This window comes from Microcaecilia unicolor, chromosome 9 (assembly GCF_901765095.1).
Source record: "Microcaecilia unicolor chromosome 9, aMicUni1.1, whole genome shotgun sequence".
NCBI classification, from domain to species: domain Eukaryota; kingdom Metazoa; phylum Chordata; class Amphibia; order Gymnophiona; family Siphonopidae; genus Microcaecilia; species Microcaecilia unicolor.
In genome coordinates this window covers 8060338-8077438 of record NC_044039.1, presented here as the reverse complement: position 1 = coordinate 8077438, position 17101 = coordinate 8060338, and the positions used below count along the sequence as shown (strand labels likewise).

At 44.5% G+C, this 17101-nt stretch overlaps 1 protein-coding gene across 2 annotated transcripts in view; it reads right to left on the bottom strand.

Moving 5' to 3' along the window:
• Positions 1–13379: 13379 nt before the first annotated feature.
• Positions 13380–17101, bottom strand: part of MDM2 (MDM2 proto-oncogene) — a 28592-nt gene continuing 24870 nt past the window's right edge. For both annotated transcript variants that reach the window (XM_030215443.1, XM_030215442.1), the window contains exon 11: positions 13380–16628. In XM_030215443.1, coding sequence (XP_030071303.1) covers positions 16068–16628 — 561 coding nt within the window. In that variant the 3' untranslated portion in view covers positions 13380–16067. The remainder of the gene's footprint in view (positions 16629–17101) is intronic.

Sequence of the window (17101 nt, the reverse complement as noted above, 5' to 3'; positions counted from 1 at the left end):
CAGAAAATATAAAATAGATTCAAGAAGTCTAAAGCTAGACCTAGAACAATCATAACCAAGATCTTCAGAAAATATAAAATAGATTCAAGAAGATCTTGGTTATGATTGTTCTAGGTAGACGCAGTGTGTGATGTGTTGGTAAATATACAATTTAGAATGTTTGGGGTTCTGATGTGGAGGGGTTTGCCCACCTTTCACTTTACTGTAGTGCTGGCACTGTGCAGCAGAGGGGGCAGAGGGGGCAGTACAGCTTCTGCAGCTCCCAAAGCATTAAGGCTCTTCCTGCGGAAAAAATTTTAATAGTTCTGAAAATCCAACCCTAGCTGCATTGGCACTTTTGGGGCGGCTTTTGGATTAGCCAGGTCAATGGCTTCTGAAAATGACTCTGTCTGTCTTCCTGTGCCTTCATCTACCCGCATAGGGGGTGATACATTACAGCTGTGCACTGGGGTTCAGTGGCTCATGTCATGAGACACAGCTGAAGGAAACTGTGTGCCTTACGCAATAAACGAATTGTGCGCAGATCACCTGGACATTCTAGTGTGTCGAGCATGCAGAGATTGTACCAGAACCAGGGGATGTTGTGCTCGTACATTTATACGTGATCCATGTACATGTGCTTGGATATTACCTCTGTTTTATGTACATTTATCCTGACCTTCCTGTAGCCCTGGAATGAAATGTTCTGCAGTGCAGAAGGGAGTCCAAAGAAGAGCAGAACATATGTCTTAGTATGTTAAATAGGCTTTGTTTCTGTACCCCTACCCTAGCCCATTCCTCAAGCTTGGTTCCATCATGTCTGTTTTCCACAATGTTCAGGGTGTTACACTCTTAACGCTTGTACTCGCATCTGCGAAAAGCAAACAGCGGAGGAGATGTCTACCTAGGGCAGCTCAGGTGTTCATGACCTGCTCCTGCCCCTCCTCTGCTGTCCCCATTCCAAACCTACCTCTGTAAAGCAGCAAACATAAGGCAGATGCATGATCAAGCTCTGCCGAGTCTTGTCCCCTCTGCTATCCTGAATACACATCTGTGGACAGACACTACAGTACAGGACTTCATGGCTGCCAGGCAGAGGCTGGCTGGTGGGGGCAAAGGTCAGGGACAATGTGGGAGTGATGCAGGACTTGGGGATGGCAAGAGAAAAGGCAAGGCTGGTGTCTGGGGGGGGGGTTAGGCTTATGGCTCAAGATTCACCAAGTGTGTCAATATTCCTTCCAAATATCTTGAATTTATCAATATAAAAAAATAGCCTGCTTACTGTAACGTAAAACTAAACATATCTTAAACTACATTTTTTTGAGGTAGAAGTCCACATACTAAGTAGTATCTTAAACACATAATTCTTTAAATAAGACGAGCACTTGAATCAGATCATTTGCCAGCCTTACAGTGACTAATGAATTAAAAGCCTCTGTGCATTTATCTTTCCAAAAGGCCATTATTTAACTTCTTAACTTCTGTCTTCTGCTATTGCTGTTTCAGCACTTGTCATGTTTAGTCAGTGGCGTTCCTAGGGGGGTGGACACCCGGGGCGGCGGACCCCCCTCCCGGGTGCATGCTGCTGGGGGGGGGGGGGGGGTGCCGCAGCATGCGCCTGCTGCGAGTTTACTAACTTTGCTCATTCGCTGCAGCTCCCTCTGCCCCGGAACAGGAAGTAGCCTGTTCCGGGGCAGAGGGAGCTGCAGCGAACTCTCGCAGCAGGCGCGCACCGCGGCACCCCCCAGCGGCATGCACCCAGGGCGGACCGCCCCCACCGCCCCCCCTTGGTACACCACTGTGTTTAGTGAACTTTGTTAAAAAAAAAAAGGCACAGGAAAGCAAGAAAGTAATGTTGAACAGATCCAGCCTGATTTACTCCCCCCCCCCCCTTTTTCTTCAGTGTGGTCTCCATTTACTATTTCCTTTTTCCTTTTGTGATCTTCCAGTTTCTTCAGAATCCACGTCTAGGGTGTTCGCTTTACTTTTAAGTTGCCCAGGTGAAACCGTGCCAAAGGCCTACAAGAAAAAAAAAAATCTGCGAGGGCATTCTGGGAAATAAAAATAACCTTTTCTCCAGTTTCAAGCATGTCCCCCAATAAAACTACTGTCTCAGTTATTCAATGGAAGAATTAACTCAGCTGTCCTTTATGGGAATGAAGTGCGAGGTCCGTCATTCACCTCTCTAAACAGAATGGGACACAATCCTAGTGGAAACTCTGTGCCTCTAGTTTATACAAATGACCCCCCAATAACAGGTGCAAGATGTTTCTTCTCTCTACTCATGGTAAAAAAAAAGACTAGTCAAATTCTTCCATCACCTCAGTAACAGCACCACAAACTCCCTCCACAAGGGAAGTAACACAAACAGAATCTCTAACAAACTAATACTAACACTCAGCATTCAAAGGGCAGCAACATATCGAATGGGTGTTAGAACACCGATACACCTCCTCCTATGGAGAAGGGCAGAATGAAAAAATGACCCAGGGGACTGCTTTTGATGCCTGCACTGTAACGGCATTCTTGCATAATCTCTCATTGCAGTCCTTGGTGTTAAACACTGATAAACTTTGCCAAAATGCAGAGGAAGTACAGACTGGAAATAGAAACACGCAAATACTGAATTGGAAACCTCAAGTCAGACTCTTTAAGGAGCGTGTCCTTAGAGAAACAGAAACAGGAATGCATTTCCTCCTATACTCTGCCAAATACAAAAGCGATCGTTTGCCAAGGCTGACGGACAAATTCAAAAACATCCCACAACAGAATGAGCAGAACTGGAGGAAACATGAGAAGTCATAACTATGGCAGAAAAGTATTTTGTATCCTGCCATGAAACCAGAAACATAATTTAACCAGAGGTAACTCGGGACCAGGACCAGGACCAGAACTCTGTCCTTGCTATTTCTTCTCTTACTGCTTTATGAGTCCTGGGTGCAGTTCTGGAGATGTTGATGGGGCTCATTTTCAAAGCATTTAGATGTACAAAGTTCCTTAGGTTACTATGAACTTTGTAAGTTTAAGTGCTTTGAAAATACACCTCTGAATCTCCGAAGCAATACAAAGAGGATGGTGTTGGTATCTAGGAAGGTTAACAAAACTGGTCAATGATCTTTGTCATAGAGCATTTGAGGACAGATTTAAAGATCTAAAGCTGTCTATCCTGGCGAGGTGGGCAAGAGAAGATAAGAGACATTTCAATACCAACCCCAGTATAGTGTTTATTGATCGCTTTATCCCACTTTAGGGTCCATTGTGGTTACAAAATAATATAACAAAAATAAAATAATACTATAACAAAACTCCCAACCATCCTAATCAAAATTTACCAAACAAAAAAGTTTTTAAAGTTTTACAAGCTGATAAATAATTTAGATCTGTGCTTATGAATAAAGGCAGAGAATTCCAGAAAGAAGCCACAGAAAAGGAAAACAACAATTCTCAAAAAAAAATGAAGCCCTTTAGGTGCAGATGGACAAAACAGCAATTGATCCCGAAAACGAGAAAAGTGCCTCAACAATGGAAATGTCAATAAATTGATTATTAATTCAGAAGGAAGACCATAAAAAAAGCTGCAAGCTATAAATTCACAGGGGGTTGTGTCTCCCCCAAAGGAAAGGAGGCTCTGGGATTTACGGGGTCATGAAATGAGAGTGAAAGGGGGTAGACGTGGGACGAGTGACCTTAAGGAACTATTTCGTTACAGAAAGAGTAGAGGGTGCATGGAATAGAATCCTGGTGAAGGTGGTGGAGACATTAAGCATAGAACAAACACCAAGGCTCTCTGGGGAAGGGGTTGTAGAGCATAGACATCACTAAGGGTAGAAAAGCGCCACCCCAGTCTCAGGCAAGGAATTATCTACTGCTGTGATCTAGGGTTGGTGAAACGGTGGTACCCTTCTTCTTCTCTCCTTACCTATGCTGATGCTTCCTCTTGCATGGTTCAAGCATTGCATTGAACTGTTTTGGCGAAGTATGGTACAGTCTCCATTGGGCATAAACACGAGGGCTCCACTCTTGCATGGCCGCTGTGTTATTTGCCCTGGGAACTGCACCGTCACTGTGCTTTCTGCTCCCCGCGGGAGGTGGTGGAGATGAAAATGGTAACGGAATTCAAACATGCGTGGGACAGGCATAAAGGAATCCTGTGCAGAAGGAATGGATCCACAGAAGCTTAGCTGAAATTGGGTGGCGGGGGGAAGAGGGGTTGGTGGTTGAGAGGCTAGGATGGGGGAGGGCAGACTTATACGGGGTCTGTGCCGGAGCCGGTGATGGGAGGCGGGAAATACTGCTGGGCAGACTTACAGGTACAAATTCAAGCTAAGGTATACACATATGAGTTTGTCTTGGGCAGACTGGATGGACCATGCAGGTCTTTTTCTGCCGTCATCTACTATGTTACTATGAGTGCAGATGTCAGTTTACCTTGCCCCCTTATACCACCCCAAATAATTCAGTCTGGTGTAGCAACTGGGTTGGTAATTTGGATGGCTGTAGTCTTTTCCTTCTACTTTTCCGTGCTTTCTTTGGTAGGACACAGAGAAAGGCTAAGGCCAAGCAACTCTCTTGAACATGCAATGAACTGATTGGTCGGAGCTGTGTGTTCTGGTTAAGCACTCAAGGGACCTTCTATGCCCACAGCTTAAATACCATACTCTTCCTTAAAGTAGCATCTTTCAGGGAAATAGTAATTAATCTGATTTTAAGAGCTAGGGTTCTGTGCAGTAAGGATTTCTTTATCGGACACAGGATCATACAAACCCTTTGGTTTGTACAAAGAACTTTCCACCTCACTTTTGTTTGAGGTAATAGAACAATCTACTCCTAGTTACTGCTTTATTGGGTAGATCATGCAGTCACGTACCTTTGTAAATGCCTTGGCATGGTGGAGTAATCATGTACCGGTTTCCTTGGGCGCCGCAGAGGTCTGATTTTCTCCTCCATACCTGTTTCGGACTGAAACATCAAGGGGAGCGGTTCTTCATCCTTGCTCGTCGTGACGGCGGACCTGCTGCAAACCCGTTTACATCGATGTTGCGGTTGAGGGTGCTGGAGTGTGAGGACCGGCTCCCCACAATGCGGGGAAGCTAGTGTGACTATTGATTGGCTCATCCCTGCTGTTTATTTGACCCATCTCTTCTCCAGCCTTTCCATCGGACTGCTCCAGACCGCAATAGTCTACTACGCAGCTTGTTGCCGGCTGCTGGGCATCGAGGCCTACTTCGCGTTGGGGAGTCTTTTTGGGTATAGCTGCACCTTGTGGGGGCCTTGCTTCCTTTTGAGTCGCCGGATGTTGCGGGGGGGGGGGGGCTGTTGCCTTTAATTTCAGGCAGACTGTGATCCTTATTCCTCTGCGGTGTTATTGCCGGACCCGTTGGCCCTGCCGGCATTGTCCACCTCCAGCTGCTGTCGTCTGCCTCCAGTGACCTTCTCCACTCTCCAGGCCGCATACTGCTGCTTCTTCTGCACTTCGACTGCGCTCACTGGGTCTTACAACAGTGCCTTGCAGGGAGCTGTTCCAGCCACTCTGATCCATCTCAGCGTCTGGATTTCCACCGTCTATTTTAGACTCTTTTCCCCTCCCTTCCCTTTCACTTCTTCCCCTGTTCCTTCTACCCTCTCTAATGTCATTGTAATTGATTCATCAGTACATTGTAAGCCACTTTGATGAGTCTGCTTTATGTGGAAAAGAGTGGGGTATAAATGTTCAAAAAATCCTATGTAATAAAACGCACCTCCAACATTCTGAAGCTGAGGCATTCCTACTCTCTGTATCCATCTCCTGAATTGACATCACGTACTTCCGGGTTCGTCACAAGCAGAAGTGACCAACCACACGAGCTTTCTCGGCTTCAGAATGTTGGAGGTGCATTCTATTAAATAGGATTGGTCAGTTCCTTTCCTATATAATAAAAGGCACCTCCAACATTCTGAAGCTGACTGCATGGCTGAGGCATTCCTGCTCTCTGTATCCATCTCCTGAATTTACATCACGTACTTCCGGGTTCGTCACAAGCAGAAGTGACCAACCACACGAGGTTTCTCGGCTTCAGAATGTTGGAAGTGCATTCTATTAAATAGGATTGGTCAGTTCCTTGAAGCACAGCCAGAGCTCAGCGTCCTGCACAGAAACGCTCAGACACCAGAGGGGGGGGGGGGGGGGGGGGGTATCTCTGTCACACACACACTCTCTCTCACAGTCAATGTCTTTCTCTCACTCTCACACACTGTCTCACACTCTATCACATTCACTCTCTATGTGTCACACAGTCACTCACCCACTCTCTTGGTCTCATACACTCAGTCTCACAGAGAGTCTGTGTCTCACACACACACACTCTCTCTCTCACACTGTCTCTCACATACGCACTTGCACACACTCTCATTCTCACACACACACACACACACACACACATACACTCTCTCTCACAGACACACTCGCACCCAGACTTTCTCTCACACACACTCACATATTCACTCTCTCTCACAGTCACTCTCTCACAGACACACTCGCACCCAGACTCTTTCACTCACACACACTCGCACATTCACTCTCTCTCACACACAGTCACTCTCACACACACTCTGAGGAAAACCTTTCTAGCGCCCATTTCATTTGTGTCAGAAACGGGCCTTTTTTTACTAGTAAATAAATAAAAAGTACAAGATGAGCTAGTAAGAAAACAGTCACACACATGGAAATAAATTCATGCTTTCTTGCACTGTTTCCACTCCCAGTAAAGCACTAGCCCATCCTACCTAGCGCAAGTCGCTTAAGCTTTCTTGAAAGTATTTCTAAAAAGCTCACTCTTCCTACAAGTCATAAAGCAGACAGGCCTGGTTTAGTTCTCATTGATCCATCACACATGTTCCAGGCTCCTGGCTAGTAGGGCATGAGTGCACCATACAATTGACACCATAACACAGAGAAGTGCAATCTGGTAAGACAAATCCCTACCAGCCAGCAAGGGGGCCTCCTAAGAATAACAGAACAAGACCAAAAAGATAAATCAGAAGGAACTGGAGGATTTTGAAAACCTGGTGAGTGAAGACAAGATGAAATCAAGCTGCTAAGGACTCCCATCAATTTCTGGAGCTCCCTCCCCTCACATCATTTCCTTACGGCAAGGAGGCTAATGAAAGGGAATTAAATACCCTAAGCAAATCTGCAGCCTTGCATCCCATCCCAAATAACTTTCAGGCCCCTAACCCTGTCACTTCAGAGTTTGATAATACAACTTAACTTAGACAACCGTGACCCCCTGACCCAGTCCCTTTTAAACCCGGAATCCATATTAATAAATAACACACACACTTTGTTAATTATATGGGGGCAACTTGGCCACAGCTTTATTATAAAGACATGACTGTATTTAACACAAACAGCTCAAACAGGATACCTGAGCCAAAACTGTAATCAAGGCTACAAATAATGAACTCAGTCCACCACCATAAGCAAGACTGACCAATGCGCTATATGCTGTGCCCAGGACGCTCCCGCCTCTCAGTAAGGTGCAGTGAACCATTTGCACCAAACCATAGCGCTACTCCAATCACCCAGGCTCGGGTATTCCCGCCCTCCAAGCTGCAACATGCGTAGCATAGAAGACAAACAGCAAGTAAAACGGGGCGGCTAGGAAAGCGAATAGAATGTTGGGTGTTATTAGGAAGGGTATGGAGTCCAGGTGTGCGGATGTTATAATGCCGTTGTATCGCTCCATGGTGCGACCGCACCTGGAGTATTGTGTTCAGTACTGGTCTCCGTATCTCAAAAAAGATATAGTAGAATTGGAAAAGGTACAGCGAAGGGCGACGAAAATGATAGTGGGGATGGGACGACTTTCCTATGAAGAGAGGCTGAGAAGGCTAGGGCTTTTCAGCTTGGAGAAGAGACGGCAGAGGGGAGATATGATAGAAGTGTATAAAATAATGAGTGGAATGGATCGGGTGGATGTGAAGCGACTGTTCACGCTATCCAAAAATACTAGGACTAGAGGGCATGAGTTGAAGCTACAGTGTGGTAAATTTAAAACGAATCGGAGAAAATTTTTCTTCACCCAACGTGTAATTAGACTCTGGAATTCGTTGCCGGAGAACGTGGTACGGGCGGTTAGCTTGACGGAGTTTAAAAAGGGGTTAGATAGATTCCTAAAGGACAAGTCCATAGACCGCTATTAAATGGACTTGGAAAAATTCCGCATTTTTAGGTATAACTTGTCTGGAATGTTTTTACGTTTGGGGAGCGTGCCAGGTGCCCTTGACCTGGATTGGCCACTGTCGGTGACAGGATGCTGGGCTAGATGGACCTTTGGTCTTTCCCAGTATGGCACTACTTATGTACTTATGTACTTATGATGGGAGGGTAGGATGCTCCTCATAGTGTCCCCAGGGCAAAGAGGGATCTTCAAATCAGCTCGTGGGCTTTTAAGCCCCTGGTTCCAGTGCATCCCTTCACAGCAGGGAGCTCAGTTTTGGCACAAACGCTTCCAGCCACCTGGGGCTCCCTCTGCAACAACTCCCCCTTCCCCCCACAACTGGAATGTGGGTACACAGGTGCACGGCCTCATGCTAAGGTCAGCTCCTTGCACTTGCGCCCTCAGCCTTATTATTAATCATAGTCACCCAGAAGAATCCTGTAAATATGCATAATAGTAACACACACAATGACCCTTTAACAAACAGTTTTCCTACCCTGGCATGCATTAAAGCCCAATTTCCGAAGGCGGTAGCAGCAAACGAAAACAGAATGCAGATGAGCAAATTGTGTAGAAACCCTATTAAAATGAGATGCACTAAACTTTTCCGATTGCCTTAACAGTGGAAATCGCTGGAAAATTTAACAACAATTTGTACCTCTCGTTGGGGCTGTCCGGCTAAAACTGAAATGTAAAAATGGGTATCACCTTGCATTTTTATAATGAGAACTTTCATCTGAGAAGCAAGAAAAAGATGACAAGTGAGAACAAACATCACACTTTAATTCTCATGTATGTACTGTGGTTTTGTAAACATATTGTTTTGTTCTTTTTGCTAATGGCAGCATGGGAAGGAGATCTACGGATCCTCAGGGAAAACTAATGCTGTAAATTAAACCAGAAATGCTTGGAAATCGGGAGGGGGCAAAGGCGCTCGTCAAGAGCGTCCTTCATGGACGGCCTTGCCCCCCCCCCCACCTGAGGTTGCCGCTGCTCCCCGCTTCCCCCTGCATTAAAAAAATAAAACTTCAAGCCGTCCTGGCCCCCCTCCCTTCCTTCTCTTTTCTCCCACAGCTCTGCCTCCCGCCATCCTACGTAGGTTACTTACGTCAGACGGGGGGGGGGGGGGGGGGCAGGCCCAGGAGGAAAGGAGAGACCTCTGAAGACAGCGAAGAGGCGATCAGCTGTTCTTCTTGCCTGTGCAGCACCTTCACACAGAGGTGAGAGGCGCTGTGTGGACCCGGTAAGATGGGGGGGGGGGGGGGGGGTGGATGGCAGGAGGCGGAGCTGTGGGAGAAAGACAGGAGAAGAGGGGAAGGGAGGGGGGCCGGGGCAGCTTGAAGCTTTGATTTTTATGCAGGGGGAAGCAGCGACCTCAGGTGGGGCTGTATTCCCTTGTGCGGGGAATGAAGTTAATTGACAAAGCAAAACACACCCAAGAGATGGAGGAGGATGGTGGTGTCCCAGGCTGCAGTTGGCATCAGGATGACAGGTCTGCACGATCTGGCCATCTGTTTTTGTTTTTACGTTTGTGGCATGCGCAGAGCAGCCAGCATAACGCGTGGCTGCTCTGCGCGTGCTTTACGGGCCGATTACTGACATTTTTAATGAAGGGTTAGTGAATGCAAGTGAGCTGCAACAAACAGCTCATTTGCAGTCCCTATCCTTCATGCATTCTTCGTTTTTTCAAATTCGGTGTTATTTTACGTTTTAGATTCGTTTACGTTTGGTTGATGCATCTGGGCCTGTGTCTGGCGGGACCTTTCTGATTAAGCCGAGTTCTGCGTTTGGCTGCCCTCCCACAAGCTGAAACCTCAGGCAACAGCCTAGTCTCACCTAAAGGTCCTCTTGAAGAGGGGGGTGGGAAAATAAGTCAGGTTTACACATTGTTAAAGTGGAAGAGGACACAATTATTGGATATTTACCACTTCTGAATAAGCCAGGCCCAGCTGCAGCATTTGATGCCACAGTCCATCGCCACCTGCTTTCTGGTACAATGCTTTCAACACGTTACACGGGGAGGCTTTTCAGGACAGCAGACAGAAGAGACTGTGAATACTTCAGTGTTTACAACGCAGTACAACTAAATGCTAGGGTTGAACCGTCTCCTTCCCCTCCTAACTTTTCTGGATGGCCTTCAGCTTCTGCAAATAGCTTGGTATGGCACATTTTTCTGAAATCTCATCATAAAATGAGAATAATTTCTACAATGCCTCAGCCTAACCCCCAGCAGTAATTACAAAATAAGTATTTTCCTCACGTCTTTCAAAAAGTCTAGAGCAACATAGTTCAAGGGCAAGTTGAGACAAAACCCTTCCCCAAGAAGTCTTCCGCACAGCTTTTAAAAAAGCATAGGCATTTGGCATCAGCTGCTGGAATGTGTTTATGTTATTTTACCACCAACCAGGCCTTTAAATCTTTGCTCTTGGCACGGCTGCCTGGCCCATGTGTCCGATGCAGAAAATTACCACAGACAGAAGTGCACAGTTAACAAGCAGTTTACATGTTCATTACTGCCCACTGGATGTAGAAAGGGTTTCAGGGCTGAAGTTAATTTGCACAGTAGACATCGGGGAATGGAGGAGTAACCTAATTAGTGCAATGGCCTGAGAGTCAGGGGAACTGGGTTCAGTTCCCAATGCAGCTCCTTTTACCCCACGTAAAAAAATAAATACCTATATAATAATATGTAAACGACTTTCATTAGAATCACAGAAAGGTGGTATATGAAACATCACCCTCTTCCTCTATTAAAAGGGATGGAAAGGAGCATTGTACTTAATCTGTGTGCCGACATCTACCATATGAGCACAATGCCAGAAATCAGGGACAGGCCTAAGGCAGTAAAGAAAGGTAAGGGGAGCCCCCAAAGCTCCTGCCCCTAATATAACTTTCTGCATCAACTCCAGCATCCCTGGTTTCAGCCCTACCTCTACTCCCCCCCCCCCCCCCCCCACTACTACTACTACTAAAAAAAATCCCTCCTTCCCAGGTCATACCTGGAAAAAAGGCGAGCAATGCACACTGTTTCCTGAAAACTGGCAATATCTACTCCATATGGTGCATCCTGGAATGCATGGAGTGGAACCACTGTCTGCCAAATAAGGGGATATCTCCCTTATTTGGCAGAAAGAACCCACTCAATGTATCCCAGGATGCACCAAGCAAGATCAGGCGATACCATTTCTCAAGATGGCAGGCGTGAGCATTCATTACTCAGGTCTCTTTTCCAGATATAGCACAGGGGAGAGGAAGACTTTTTTTCCCCCCCCAGAATGGGGAGTATCAATAGTCAATGGGATTTTTTTTTTTTTTTAAGTTGGAGTGGTGGTGGTATGGCACTAGACTATCAGGGATTTTTATTTTAATGTTGGGGATAGGGGGAGGTTGGATCAGGTCTCCAAATGTCACCATCCTGTCAATGCATGAGACAATCACTGCTCATGTACTGACAGGAAAGGGGACATTTGTCAATGCGCATTGGATTATTGCTGTTTTTAATGTGGCAGTAATTTGCATGGTCATTGCTTACTGCATACATGCAGCGCTCAACAAACAATTTCATGGTGAAGCTATGTGCCGAGCAGACTCTACTGAATGACTTTCTGCATTGGCCCAGTCTCTATGCATATCAACAATGGCTTGACTTGGTTTTTAGCATGGGAACCTAGGTGATGGCTACAACAGCAGCCCTGGAGGACGGGAAGAGGGTAGCAGTGGTGTGGAAGAGACAGGTTTTTGGAGTGCATAGGATGCCACAAAGATTAGGGAGAGAAAGAGGGTGGTGGCCGAAGTATAGAAAGGTAACAGGGAATGGGTTGATGAATAGGAATAAAAGAAGAGAACCTGGAGAAGGGGGTTAGAGGAAAACATTGATGAAAGGGAGAAAATGGAAAGGAAACCCCCAAATGGTTTGTTACACATACTTTTTAAAATAAAATGCTCAAGCCTACAGTAACATTTTTGATCTTCAAGAAAAACTCTTGTATGTCCAATGGCACCCAGCGTCCTGGTTATAAATTCTAACCCCTAGTTTCCAGAAATGAATTAGCAAATGAGGCAGTAAAAAAGATTCTGAATTTCTGTTGCACATTTCCAGTCATTTGAATTATTTTGCATATTAATGTATATTTTAAAATGTATAATAAACATTATTAGCAAGATTGCTTCTATAGTGGCTTTGGGAGTTTTATGGGTGACAGATCTAAGGAAGGAAAGAGGAAATCTCAGGGTTGAGGATGCAAGTAGAAGGGGGAAAAAAGCTGGTTAGAGGGAAGAAGGAAATCCAGCAAGCAGGACAGAGATATATCCCCCAGTTCTGGTGTAATCTCCTTTCTTCATCCCATTCCAGGGTCTTTTTCTCCTCTCCCCCATCCCAAGTACGAAGTTATCAATGCAGTCAAACTTTCTCCCCCCCCCCCCCCCCCAACCCCTTTCACCTTTATTTCAATTGCCACAACCCACCCACTCCCTTCCTATTTTCACAAAACACCCAGTTCCTCTTTCAAAGCTGCCACATCAGACTCCTGGCCCCAAACATCTCTCCTCCTCCACCACCTCATTTTCAAAACAAAAGGGAATGTTCTTTTGTGAAAAACGGGGCAACCCTTTGCTAATTGTCCAAAAAAGAAAATCAAGTTTACTGTCCAAATCTTATCATGGGAAGTTGAAAATGGGATTTAGGTTTTGATTTGCATAGTACTCCTGTAATTTTATATATATTAATGTTACACAAAAGTTTTGTTTTGCAGTGAGTAGAATCTCTCTGCTGTGTGGTTTATAAATACATAAACACAAAATGACTGGTAGCTTCAATTTTATATTTTTATACATATTAATTTATGAGTAACCTTCAACTTTATCTGCCAAGAGGAGAAGAGAAGTTCTCACTTACAGAATTTGGCCTTTTCAGGTTATGGATCCTGCTGCCCCTCCTCTACCAAATTCAGAACATAAATCAAAGGAAAAAAAAAATCCCCATGCAATCTTCAAACAAGTCTCAGAAATAGTTAAAACCTTTTTCTTCCTCTAATCCCTGTACTTGGGTGTAGCTTTTTGTAAAGATAAATTGACTTTTCCCCTTTCCCCATTAAGAAGCAAAGAAGCCATTAACCCTTTTAGACAATTTGCACAGGAACAAAAGCCAGTCATACAGGCACATGCCTGGGAAGCTTTCAACAGACAGGCAGAATAACAGTCATCTTTCTTAAGAGGGTTTATTATATGTATATTTACAAATACAAATCAGCAAAATAAAAAGTACTCACCCTAACCTTCCTAAACAGCTCAACCTCTGTACAGTACGACGAAGCAATTACAACCTTTTAGAGTGTGCATAATATAACTCTTCTATACATTGATATATAGAGTATTTCTGTATCTATATACCTGTACACACTTACTTCTGTCCAACAGTTTGCTGAATGGGGAGGTAGGTAGTCAGCCACTGGGTACTCATATTAAAGTGTCTCTATCTTATCCTTCAATAAAGTCTAGAAGTTCATGCCCCCCCTACCACAGTACCCAACGGAATATATATTGATACAACCTGAACCACCTCGTTTGAATAAGTAGCTGTTTTATTTCTGTTTTAATGCTATGCACCTCACAGCCTTGGAATCCTTGCTTTGGATGCAAGGCGGTAAGAGATCCAGTTGCAGCCTCAGCGCTTGGACAACTGGTTTCCATGTAGTGTTAAGGAAAAGTACCGGGATAGGCCAGCTTTACTTTTTTAATGAACTCTGTGGATTTGCCAACTTGGTGTCCCTGCTACAAATAGATATTAAGCCTTCGAGGCAGGGCTGTTCCGAGTGAGAGAAAGCTTGCTGCAGTATTCCAGATTTACTTTATGTAATTTTTACCTTTATTAATAATATTTCACTCTGCAACACACAGATTAACAAACATTTTACAACACAGCTCATCACTCCATCAATTTCAAATGTATTATTCGAAAAAACAACATAAAGCAAACTATTTCTTTTTAAATTACATTCAGGTCTACCTGGGTGCAGCACCAGGGATTAGGTGTAAGAGCTTGGGCAGTCCTTTTCTCACAAAGGCACAACACTGAACACTCTGGCTGTACTGGAAAGTCTTCTTTTAAATCTCTGCATTGAAACAGTAAGAAGCAGCTGATCCTAAACAGACCCTTACAAGCCATCCTGACCTCCTTGCCCAGCAGAGCTATACACATACGGAGTGTGGATGAAAAGATGAATGGTCCCTGGCATAATCTTACAGAACCAGCATCTCCTCTTTCCCTACGGCACACCTGTTTATCAAGTATGAATATATGTATTCAATAAATTAAATAGGTACACTGCCGACAGATTATATAATTCTGTGTAGCTATAAGGAAAATAAATTAGAGAGATTTTACATATATTAAATACACAGTAATAGACAGGACCTTCAGGTATCATCACTGCATTAAAAGTTTTATGATGCTTTAATTCTGGACTTTTATATTGTCTTGCAATCTATTATGGAGCTATAAATAAAACTCAGTAAACTTAGTTTTGATTTTAGCTTAGTTGCCTGAATAAAAGCAATTCTAAAAGGCTCCCCCCAAGGCTAAAACCGCTCCTTTTCTGTTCATCTTTGTGCGGTGTGTATGCATCAGATTGCTGCCTAGAGCAGGAAACACAGACAGTCTGTGCTAGTTTGTTCTGATTGATACAACATCTTATGCTAACAAGGCAAATTGCATTTTAATATCAATTTAAGTCACCCCCACTTTGCATATATAAATGACAGGGCTTGTGCTCAGAGACCATATGACAGATGCAGAACACTGTACCTCAGGCCCAGTTCATTTACTAACAAACAGAGACACTTGCTAATTCCTTTAACCTGCACGCACTGACTCACTACCTGAAGTGCCAGCTGTGGAAGTCACAAACAGCACAAGTGTCCATTCTCTTTTCTACCTTGGTGCAAACGTGCATTTCTGGTGTAAGCAGAAGGCACAGCTAATTTAGTAATTGTGCTAGATCGTGTGCAGCCTACAAATACCCTTTATCCAAAGATTGTTTGTCTGCCTTGCCTTGTAAACTCACTTACACATCTTCTTCTCGGCATAATTCTCCCACTACGCCAATACAAATTACTAGAGCCTGGAGCATAATTCTTATGTTTGCAAAACTCAGCAAATAGGGAAAACAAGCTACACTTATCATAATGAGATTCACTATTCAGTGTAAAGGTGCTGGGAGGACTGAAATCTGATTTTATAGCATCACTTTAAATATTTATTTTTATTTAGGTAACGTTTTACTTCCATTACTGCACTAACCCTTAAGGTCTGACACCACACTTCAAATAATTATATTTACCAAACAGAATTTTCATGTATTTCACACACAGGATCCAAAACAAAATTACAATTTAACAAATCCGTAAAATACATTCATTTATAAAAACAAAAAAAAGAGATCTATGCTTGTATTACGTACTGTATTTTTAATTTTGCTGTAAACCACTCCGAATAATTTAAGTTCCATAAGACTTGGTAGCCATTGCATTATATTCCTGCTATGCTTCCCCCAAATAGTCATCTAAGGAAACATTTTCCTTATGCTTTTCTTGCTTCTCTGAATGGTAGGTATCCAGGTCATTGGGCACCCAGGCAGGGTTTAATTTGAAGGAGCAGCAGAAGTTTAAGAGCTGGATTAGGGCACTGTTCCTTGCTCGGCTCCAGGCTCATTTTCTCCTCCTGTAGGCTGAATGGAAAGGAAAGGCTGGCGTATAAGACCCCTCCTGCTCTGGAAAAGAAGTAGCAGAACTGCATTCCAGGCTGTCCTTCCTGGGATTTCTCCAGCACTAAAGCATCATTATCTGCATTTGGAAGACATATAAAAATAATGTTTTGCTAGCATTGCTTTCATTCTAGCTGAAGTAAGTCAGCACTATCATTTGGATCGGTTGCCTGCACACGGGACAGGGCTTGTTGCGCTTTTTCAGCTTCTTGGCACACGTAAAGCAGGCCATGAGGTGGCCAGTCCTGCCATGGACAATACAGCCATTCTTAGGCCTGCTTTGACAAATGACACAGGGTTCTGTACTGCTGAGAGGAAGGCTGCACTCCACATTCTCCTCTTTGTCTTGGGTCTCGTCTCTCTCAGTCTCTTTGCAGGAATCCTGACTGCTACAAATAACGCTGCCGGACGTGGATGGCTGAGAGAAGTCCTCCGTTTCCTGGGACTCTAAGCTTTGTGATGCTGCTGTGTCCTCATTCTCCTCTGCTACCGGCTCTTTGGAATCGCTTGCCTTGGGCTTCTTACAGTCAGGAACATCAATGCCGTCTTCTGCATCTGGCTCTGCAGAGCTTTTGAATGTCTGGCCACCTTTCTCCTCAGGAAGCCAGTCCTTGCGCAGTGCCCAGCATCTGGTGCAATGGGGTGGAAGAGGAGGATTAATCTCTTCACACTCCATGCACTTCCAGTAATCCTGCAAAGGGCAGTAAGAAAAATACAATGAATCTTGCTTGCCGTTTCTTCTAGTACATACTGTAGAAACTATTCACCTAGATTTTATTTATTAAAACTAAGTTTTCAAGCAGAAAGCCAAGTACAACATGACACTTATAAGTATAATCTGAGCTGATACAGCAGTCAGGTAACAGACTGCCTTATCGGCTGACAATTATCATTATTTATTTATAAGAGCAGGCCTTACCCTGTTTCCCCGAAAGTAAGACATCCCCCGAAAATAAGACCTAGTAGAGGTTTTCCTGAATTGGTAGATATAAGGCCTCCCCCGAAAGTAAGACCTAGCAAATTTTTGTTTGAAAGCAGGGCCGCCGAGAGCCAGACAAGGCCGCCCCCCCCCCCACCCAAGGTCACCGGGCCCCCCTCCGTCGCTCCTGGAACTAACCTTAAACGCCTCCTTTCACCGTCGCAGCAAGCAGCAGCAGGGCAGAC